Here is a 10,015-nt window from a genome sequence, read left to right on the forward strand (position 1 = left end):
ATTAACGTCAGAAATAATGAAAATTGTTTTAGAGAGTATTAAGAATATATATCCTAATGACCTCTCCAACTTTTTTTCAACCACCAGTAGGTCCAGCCCCCTGGCCTGTTTTGTAATGCGAAGCATCTCAGCAATGCACTGCAGTGTATCTGGAAGATAAGATGAGAAAATCCTTTAATCGTCATCAGAGGGGAAATTACAGTATCCGAGCAGAATAAGGTAAAGCAGTACACAGCAGATTGTTTTACAATTAAAATTAACAACAGACAAAACTAGGTGGTAATAAGCTGTTATGGACAACAACTTGGAGGTATATAAGTGATTTTTGATTGAGCAGCGGATAATACAGTTTACAATAAAAATAAAATATAAGTTTATGATTTTGAAATGATTCACTTAAAGACTCTCTAATTATTCAAAGGTATATCTGCAACCTTTTCCGTCATCCTCAGGATTTCGGGTGGCTGCCCGCAGTGTGTGAAAGTATCCACTTGACTCTTCACTTCTGTAATGCAGGCGCATACAGCAGAACTTTGGCTTGCCAAAAAGTGTTGGTTCTGGACCTGCAACAGAATACTCACACTCACAACTTCCATTTTTTGTGTGTTTTTAACTTTCATTTCCTTGAATGAATCATTCCTCAACAATATTACTACAAGAGTACTGAGAGAAACTGTTAAACACACTTTTAGGAAGTGCTGGGTGACTCAGTCAGTGCACAAAAGCCCAGTCACTCCTGCTTTGAGTAAAACCGAATACTTACCAATTTCAATCTTTTCCAAACCATCTAAATTGAGGCGCTGGTACTGGTTGACTTTATCTGCTTCTTCGTCATAGCTACGGAAGAACACAATCAGCGGATGATTCAAAGGAACAGATCCCGCTTAATAGGTTGGAATATGTAGGTGAGACTTACTAAGCAATGTAGTAGGCTTTGTCAGAGAGAAGCAGAAGCACATCCACATCTTTATTAGTGGCATCGATAAGGCTGAGAAAAAGAAGACGACATCCAAACACTTAAGACATTTCTTGCCACAGTGTCAATGTCAACATTTGAAGTTGGCTGGGTCCTAAACATATCACAAGAGTGGCTGGTTTGTATTTTAAAACACCCCGAAGTTTATTGTGAATGAAAATGTGCTGCAAACCTCATGTCACAGTTAATGAGAGCCCAACCACCGTGAAACCTCTCATCATCAGGCAGGAGAAGCTGCATGTATGTCTGCAATAACAGGCTGACTTGCTCCTGGGCTCCTCTTTGGCTTTCCTGCTCTTTTTCTTCATGCTCCTTCTCCTTACTGAAAATGGAGTAGAGGTCTTCAGTCACCGGAAGACCCATCATGAGGTCTGCAATGCAATGGAGAGACGCTGTGAAGAGTTGTTTTGAAGCGCAGACACACTGTCAGCAGATATTTTTGTTTCGGCTTCATACCGATGACTGCTTGTCTGTAAGCATCTCTGAATCGGTTCAGATAGTAGCGGTTGGCTGAGTTGACGCCGTCCTTCATCACACCCGTCAGTTTCCTCTCACCCGTCCTCGTAAAATCTCCCTAAAAACAAAACAGTGTTTTCACTGATACGTTTCGCAGCATACGCGCTGCGTTTGTATATATTGATGCGTCCCAGAAAAGTAATAAAGCGTCACTGTATCCCACAGTCTATGGGATGTGCGTAAAGCCAATAATAGCAGCAGTAATACCTTAAGTGCTGCTGTGCCAGCATACTGTCTGCTGATGGTGTCACCATTGTTGGCCCACATGATCTGATAGATCCTGTAACATTTGAGGGGCAGCGGCTGCTCTGGAGGCATCACGCCCAACTTCTTCAGCTGAGAGAAATGAATAATAAAATTTGAAGAAAGCTGTTGGCTAGATTATCTAATAACTCAAGAGATTGATTCGGCGCCAGGTAAGCTCTTGATGAAGTGCTACAGGAAACAGTATCATAACAACTGCTGAAATAGATTCAGGGAAATCTTTTTACTGATGATTCAAATATTTTACCTGCTGTTCCATAACCACCCGAGCAATAGCAGCCTGGACTACGTTGGTCCTGTCCAGACAATCCATGCAATTGACTCGGAAGATTCCCTCTTGCTTGCAGATGACTCCAGCTTGGTCCACCCTAGCGGACAGACCCAGATGCATTTTTGTTTTGTTAGATGACAAATAAACATGACGATAGTAACTGTATGATAGTTTTCCTTCATGTAAAAAAAATAACAAATCAAAATGACAAACTGTCACTACCTTAACAGTACTTTTCTGCTAATTACAAAATAGTGAATCACACTTACCAGGCCCATTTCATGTCAGTGATGATGTCACAGATGGCATCCGTCAGTACTTGCACATTTTCAAATTTCATCCCTCGACTAAGATACAGCGCGCAACGCAGACAAAAGGGAAGGAAATGCAGTGTTATCAAAAATAGAATTGTAAACTCATCACACTGAAAGTGTTTCTCTCACCAGTGCTCATGAAAGTCAAATGACACATAAGTGAGGTTTGGGTTGTTGTAAAGAAGCACTTGCTTTAGATACGCATCCCCAATCAACTTCTCTCGTCCACTTTGGTCAACCAAGTTAATGATGACCTGAAATTAAAAACAGAGTGATATTAAAAAGCACAAAGTCTAGCATTTACAACTCTCTACGACTAGTCCTCTACATACAAAATGAGGTATTAATTCGGACATATTTACAAAGGTTTTATAAATCTGTGGTACATACTGGTGCAATCTTTTTCCAAGCATCTGACCATACGGCCGTCTCTGACCTGTCCTCATAATGTTATTGTAAAGTCAAACTAAATTGTAAAACAAGCACGGCCCTTTTATCGATAAGGTGTATTGCGAGGGTTATTTTATGTTGTGCACGTGTGTAAGCATTACAAGCCAGCACAAGCAAGAGCAATGTACCTCATAGTAGCAACATTTTGCAGGGTGGAGGGAGGATGAGGTTTGCCCTTAAACCAGTAAGAAATAGCTAATATGTATTTGCGGCTGAAGCTCAAAATGCCAGCATGATTTAATTATTAAATAGTTAGTGTCTTATAGTCATTTTATGATTTAAGTATTGTTTTTAACATTTTTATTTCATAATTTGAACAGCATATACCATATTGCTACAAATATCAAAACAATAATAACACAAATGTACTGCTTTATATAGACGTTCAAATAATGTGGAACACAATTGAGGCTATTATTTCGGTACGGCCCTCGACAACTGTTCATTTCTCATGTGCCCCCTTAGGAAATGTAATTGATCACCCCTGATCCAACCAATACTCATGTTACAATACATGAATAAACAGTAGCTGTCTAAATACACTTTGGAATAGTGTAAACTACTTATCTAAGAAGGACGCTGAGAACATTCACACCAAATGCAACTCAAGGAGGTGCAATGACAACACTAATTTTAACCAGTCTACACCTGCAAACCTACCTCTTTCTTGTAGAGTTTAAGTTGCTCTTCAAAGTGGGCAGCAAAGTACGACATGGTCTCCTTCTCTTCTGAAATGGCACAAGTGTAAACAAATTTAATGACAGTTTAATCTGACAAACTAGTTAACATGTTACATAGTGTTGACTCCTACGGCAACATTTTTGGACCAAATGATGCAAATTTTCAATTTTACTTGAAATTGTAAAGTAATCCCCCCCTCCATCATGGGTGTTACGTTTGAGACCACCCTCACAATAAGCGAAATCCGCAATATAGAAATGCCCTATTTGCGGGAGTTTACTATTATGCATTTTATCAGTAATTCTATTGAAAACTAAAATGACTAAAAACCACACGTCTCACTGGACCTGAATTAAGTACTGATTGAATTAACCACAAATTCGAGAACTACAACAATGCGTGAGAAAGTCGTGTGACTGCACGCAAGAAGTGGTTCCACTGACCTTTCTCCAAGCGTGGCCGGGGATTGTAGCGGTATCCTGCCTGGCTCCAGAAGACGGGCACAGAGCCACGGGTCTGCACAAAGGACAGAGTGTGGCTGTGCACGTGGATCAACTGCTCCGTCTCCACATAGTTAGCCACATGCCCATCTGTATCTACTCCTCTGCGTTTGTACCGCATCCCTTTTGGGCAAAGAGAATAGATGGAGACTATTAAAAGATTGTTTCATGTGAAGAGAATAAATACATTTCCTATGTTTGGTGAACATGCTCTCAAATAATTATATTAAAAGACAGAGTTGAAATCAGTTCCAATTGCCTTTACAGTTAGGCTTACTTGTCAGTGCTTAAGGAATTTAGAATAGACCACCGGTCAAAAAGAGACCATCCACTGTCATGAAGTATTTGCTTTCTTTAATTCATCCTTTTTTCTTATTTTGAACAGAAATAGGGAATTTTAAACCGAATTCACCTTATTATAGATACATTTGATCTTGTTCATTGAGATTTTTTTTGTAAAACAGTATAGTTGAAAATTATATTTTAGAGCTATATTAAATTAAGTGCTTAAAACTGACATTTTGGTTCTAGAATTTCCAAATACTTGTGCAAATACGGAAACATAAAAACGATTTTTGGTAATAACCAATGCTGTTAAATTAGGCCGGCTGTGGCATCAGCTTTACATAGGACTAGTGGATTTTTTTTAAGGACGATATTGTACCTGCCCGATGGCGGCTGCGTCGCGAAATGAGAGCAACGGTGAAGCGGGGATGGATGTCGTCAACACAGGTCACCTCCTGCGGTGGAGTTTCAGGGCTGCTCCGTTCCTCATCAGATGTCTCGTTGTAATTCACTACGAGCTCCTCGACTTGGACGAAGCCCTGGATGATTGGTATCACCCAAAAGTCCACCTCAGGGATCTGAGATATACAAAATGTTTATTGTTTAGAATAACATCTCTCACAGGTCCATTACAGTTATAGTAGAATGCAGGCCTCCCTTATGGCCAAATAATTGAAAATACGGTCAGTCTGACCCTCTTTGATAGGAAAAATAAAGACAATGCTGGTCGATATGGTTTACTCCAGTCCTTTAAGACGACAATGAATAAATGATGATCTTGTCTTCATTTCCTCACAAACTGACTTACTCGGTGTGAAATCTGGGCCTGTTTAATTGAACAGAAACTTGATGCACTCACAGGAAGTCATGACTTACGCTATCGTATGACTAGCAATATAAACTGGTTTACTGTACTTTTTACCATCTAATGTAATGGAAGCTTTTAGTTGGTCTGTCTATCACTATACCTGCATATTGTTGCCATGGATAGATAAAGATGTATGTGTAATTGATAACTACTGTAAAGATTTCCATGCAAATTCATTGAAATTGGATTATTTCCCACAGCACCCTGGATGATCTCTGACGTTACCCTGTTTGGGTGGTAGTATTATACACCTGTCACTGCCCCAATGTAAGCAAATTAAAATGTTTAGTAGAAATAATAACCATGAACTGACTGTGCATAATTTATGTTTAGCTGATGAGATCATTTTTGCTTGGACAAGCTCATCTTATCTTCATCCTATCTTTGCTTGTCACTTTGTTCCCAAAGTGATAGCAATGAGTCACGGTTGCGCTTCTGTATATCAGAATACTGCAGTACACTGTTGCTATGTATGTGGCTGTCGGTGCTTTCACTGGCCATGGCGACTGAGGAAACGGAACGAGGTGTGTTTCACTGCATGGAACAGCACATGGGAGAGGCAGTTCTGATGTCACACAAGGAAGGATTTGACCAAAGCAAACTTTGCTCATATCAACAAATGTGGACATCTGGACACTATAATTTTATTCCGATCTTAACAGTCACAAAGGAAGGGTGAAGGGGGCATTACCTGTAGGTCTACAAGATCTTGAATCATGTGTTTGTTCCAGAAGAACCGGTCATCCACCTTTCACAAAAAAAATTAATTTCTTTTAGCCAACCAACTTCTGCATTTGACATTCACATAGAATTTGGGACCTTGGTCCAAGTTGTGTTTCTCCCCACACCTGTTTCCAAAGCGGTAAATTGGACCTTTCCAAGTCTCCTTGGCGCTGCACAGTGTTTGTCAGGTCATAGGTGGGACTGTAGTAGAAGGAGTCTGAATCCATGAAAATTTTGTAGAGTTCATCGAGCAGCCGCCTCTCTAGTCGTTCCTTCTCTTTGTTTTCCTTTACCTGGAAGGCAGGGGAATACTGGATTGGGCAAGATCGGTAGGTCAGGTACGTAGGTCAGGTAGGTGGGTAGGTAGGTCAGGTAGGTACGTAGGTCAGGTAGGTAGGTAGGTAGGTAGGTAGGTAAGTAGGTAGGTAAGTAGGTAGGTAGGTAGAGTGTTGAACTGGTAGAGCAGCATCAGCAAGCATCAAGTATGTGACAAAGTGAACAGACACCTACCTTTTTCTTAATGGGCACAGCCACATTGGATTTTATCTGGCTTAAGGTTTTCATTAACTTGGACTCATCAGGAGACTGAGCCAGTTTCTCTGATTTGTCAATTCCGAAATGATGCTTCTTGCAGAGCTGAAAAAAATTTGAGCTTGTATCATTTCAGTGAACAAGTAATGTACAAAATGTCACTCAGACAGACCTGGTGTTATAAGGAGTGTAAACCTGACAAAATGAGGAAACACTACCCTAGTAAAATAAATTTGGTAAACAGCCTAACAGCTACATGCAGCAACAGGATTTCTGTGCACAGAGCAGCGAGAATGGGAGGGGGGAATAGTTATTCCGCAGCACAATGTAAAACAGGGTGGTGTCTAATAACAGTCTATTCAGGAGCAATCTTTCACCGTCAGTATTACTCACTTGAAAATAATGTGCCTCACCGTCCACGAAGCTGCCCTGAAAGACTGAAATCTTAGCAATACCCATCTTTCTATGAGATTATATACACAATCTTTCCAATTCCGCCTATCTATGAGACTTTTAACAAAAACAAAGCTGCACAAATATATTGTAGTAGCTCATAGACCGATTATGAATCATACACTGACGCAGTCATCGTATTCTTGGCAACGCTCAATGAGGTCAAGCATCATACACTTGGCAATGTGTCTGAATATTCAGTCTTAGGATGCACACCTCCAGCTCCAGCTCCTGTGGCTCTTCATCAGACAGAGGAATGACAGCTATCTTGATGATCTTGTAGACTTTGTGGTTGCCTGGCAAATGGCCAACAAGCGCTTTCTGGCGGATTAATACAAGGCCAAGAGGAAGATCTGGCAAGAGGAGTAGAAGAAGGGGAGGTGGGTAGAGGGTGGCTGCATCACGGGTGCAGAATTCCTCACATTCTAAAAGGTGTGAAGAAACCAACCTCAAAGCAGCTATTAATTAATTATAATACAGCAGTACAAGACATCTGCTAAATAAATATTGAATAAAACAGTATTAGCTCATGTTAAACTACCATGTCTGTGAAAATACAATTGTCCTTTTGTGAGGTAAAAATAACTCAAGCTCTGTGCTTCTGAGAGGCAAAGCGGGTGGGGGGGGACGCTCATCAATGGAATCATCAACACCACATCACTCCTCTTCATCACTACATGCATTTCAAAGTACATTTGCACTAATTTTCACACCTTCCCTTGTGAATGTGAAACGAGTCACAGTAACAGAATATTTGTCATATCAAGTAGCCAAAGACTAAGATCAATTATTTTTTTCTGATCTTTTAAGAAGAAAGGTCCAATTAGTACTCCAACACCTTACCTGTGTGAAGCTGTATCTTTCCGATGATTCCTTCCACCAGGCCTAAACATACTGGGTTCCAAGCAAGAAGTAGGTCTGTTGCTGAAAGAAAATTAAGATGGAGTTGAAGTTCAAGTGTGACTGAATGTCATGGAATAACTGTCAACAAAGTCACACAGACAACCTTATTACGATTTCAAACCCAGTAAGTTCAACATGTGACACAGCAAATCAAATTGTGGTGGTCTGTCATTCATCAACCACATAACATTCATACTAAAAGATGAAACATTATTCTGTCATAACACAGACATTCTGTTTGCTGACATGGTTAAATCCTAACCCAGGCATGACATCAGATTGGGCCATGCAGTGGTAAGGCTGAGTCAAAGGAAAACTGGACTTCTGGTGATGGATTTGCCATCATACTGGAGAAAATTGGAACCATGTGAAGGGTGTGGCAAAGGGAGCAGAACGTTGGCATGTGACTCACCAAATACTAATATTTCTTCATTCTTAAATCTTGAAGAAATAAACTCAAATCTACTTCATGAGCCTTCAAGAAATACTTCCCTGTGAGCACAGGAGTAGAGTGCAAGGTGAAAGAGGAGCGGAAACCCTTGTTCCAATTAAATTATGAAACAGTGGTGCAACTGTAAACCTGTTCAGAATGGCTACACAACCGTATTTTGTTCAGGTATCAACATTCTCACTAATCTGGAAAGGCTCTACTAATTCATCACTTCTTTCATTTTCATCTACTTGTCACACACTTTAGAGCTCATACAGATAAGTGACAGATGAGATTAGAGGAATTGAACCCTAAATACAACACTGGTTAAATGTTCCCAAAAACGATTTAGTCACGGAAGCTCTCCTAAAATAAACGTATGATACAGCTAATTCGCATAATTAAGAACTTGCAAGTCTGGTTTTCTCCTCTGTCTAACATAAAATGTCACAAGAAAACTCGTCTTTAGTCTCGCATGTACGCCAAAATGAAATACAATACATGACACAAAACCTCTTTTATACGAGATGAATTGTTCGTGAAGTTGGTCGAGAGAAACACTCAGACAATGTGTACTTTTATTAAATTATCAAATTGAAAGCATGGGTGAGATTGGTGTCAATCATCCCCAAATCATCTTACATATACGTATCTATTAAAGAGTGAATTAGGGGGTTTATTTCAACTTGTCAAGAAAATGAGGAGTGCTCAATTCATGGAAAAGACCGACGAGCGGAATGATACGTACCAGGTTTGACTGTCATGGAACCGTCCTTTCGGCTACACCAAAGAGCACAGCCCCCGTTCTGAAGAATATAATCATCTTTAGCTTGGAATAGCTCCATTTTGTCTGTACAAAAATAAGTCGCTAGCTAGAAGAACAGCATTGAGAGGGAAGAATCAACACGGGAAGATGACAGCAGTTAACCAGACCGCGAATTGCTAACTCCGGTTAGCTCCTCGTTCCCCTCCGGCTGGTGCCTGGTGAGCTACAGCTACAAGCTAGCAGCAGCTGGAAGCTTGTCCGATGGGTTTGCTCCACTTATACGCATATTGGCGATTGCTCTCCCTCACCACTGGATACACATTCTTCCTCATTGTTAGGCTGGACACAAAAGTAAGGCATAAATAAATGGGGGGCTTGTTTCTATAAACTGCTGCGGAAGCCATCCAGGAGGTACCAATTTCCTGCTCTAAACAATGACACGTGACCCGTCGTCGCCACTGGAAAGCAGGTAGCGTGCAAGCCAAGAGTCACCTCGTTTCACTGGGAGTGGGAAGCTCCCACTGGGAATAAGCGTTTCTACTACCCGGAGCTGTTTTTATTTTATAATTTGTGGCGTGGAATGTTCGTGTCAATATTTCTTTCAAGTTGAGGTTTGCATTCCCAACCACCCACACAGAAAGAGAGGGGTTAACACTTAACGCTTTGTCTCCCTATGACTCAGAGGTGTCCTTAGGGGCAATACAAGGAGCAGCTGAGCAATGACATGAACATTATTGTATTAGAAACAATTAAATGCACTAAAACCTTTCAACATTAGAAAGCTGTGGACTAACAAAAATAAAGATTATATATAATTCTGTTTTATCAGGAAGCATATGTCTACTGTACTTGAGGTACCACAATTAATAGATTAATCAACAACTAATCAGACATTCTAAGACATTCTTTAACTTACAATTACAAGTCCAAATCCTACTAATTTTACATCTTCAACAGTAAAGATTTCTATAGTCATCTGTGAAAGGAGAGTGATTATCTTTGTGTTTAGAGAGCAAATATCTGCTTTTCTCATTGGAAAACAATGATCAACATTTTTTGCGTAATTTCTGACGTTATGGACCAA

General features: G+C 40.3%; 1 protein-coding gene across 2 annotated transcripts in view; it reads right to left on the minus strand.

The window, feature by feature from the left end:
• Window positions 1-9,543, minus strand: part of inpp5f (inositol polyphosphate-5-phosphatase F) — an 11,967-nt gene extending 2,424 nt beyond the window's left edge. Inside the window, exons 1-20 of one of the 2 annotated variants that reach the window (XM_086044671.1) lie at window positions 9,099-9,543; window positions 8,914-9,015; window positions 7,676-7,756; window positions 7,049-7,185; window positions 6,359-6,484; window positions 5,974-6,159; window positions 5,817-5,873; window positions 4,637-4,835; window positions 3,916-4,095; window positions 3,452-3,519; window positions 2,471-2,595; window positions 2,297-2,374; window positions 2,004-2,124; window positions 1,700-1,828; window positions 1,433-1,550; window positions 1,149-1,347; window positions 917-988; window positions 764-837; window positions 435-563; window positions 62-149 (exon numbers count right to left, since the gene is read on the minus strand). In XM_086044671.1, coding sequence (XP_085900797.1) covers window positions 62-149; window positions 435-563; window positions 764-837; window positions 917-988; window positions 1,149-1,347; window positions 1,433-1,550; window positions 1,700-1,828; window positions 2,004-2,124; window positions 2,297-2,374; window positions 2,471-2,595; window positions 3,452-3,519; window positions 3,916-4,095; window positions 4,637-4,835; window positions 5,817-5,873; window positions 5,974-6,159; window positions 6,359-6,484; window positions 7,049-7,185; window positions 7,676-7,756; window positions 8,914-9,010 — 2,264 coding nt within the window. In that variant the 5' untranslated portion in view covers window positions 9,011-9,015; window positions 9,099-9,543. Of the gene's footprint in view, window positions 1-61; window positions 150-434; window positions 564-763; window positions 838-916; window positions 989-1,148; window positions 1,348-1,432; window positions 1,551-1,699; window positions 1,829-2,003; window positions 2,125-2,296; window positions 2,375-2,470; window positions 2,596-3,451; window positions 3,520-3,915; window positions 4,096-4,636; window positions 4,836-5,816; window positions 5,874-5,973; window positions 6,160-6,358; window positions 6,485-7,048; window positions 7,186-7,675; window positions 7,757-8,913 lie in introns of both variants that reach the window. The other variant, XM_086044672.1, reaches the window with a different exon arrangement.
• Window positions 9,544-10,015: the final 472 nt, after the last annotated feature.

The sequence above is a fragment of the Filicampus tigris genome, chromosome 11 (genome assembly GCF_054856515.1).
Source record: "Filicampus tigris isolate MCC_2025a chromosome 11, RoL_Ftig_1.0, whole genome shotgun sequence".
Taxonomy (NCBI): domain Eukaryota; kingdom Metazoa; phylum Chordata; class Actinopteri; order Syngnathiformes; family Syngnathidae; genus Filicampus; species Filicampus tigris.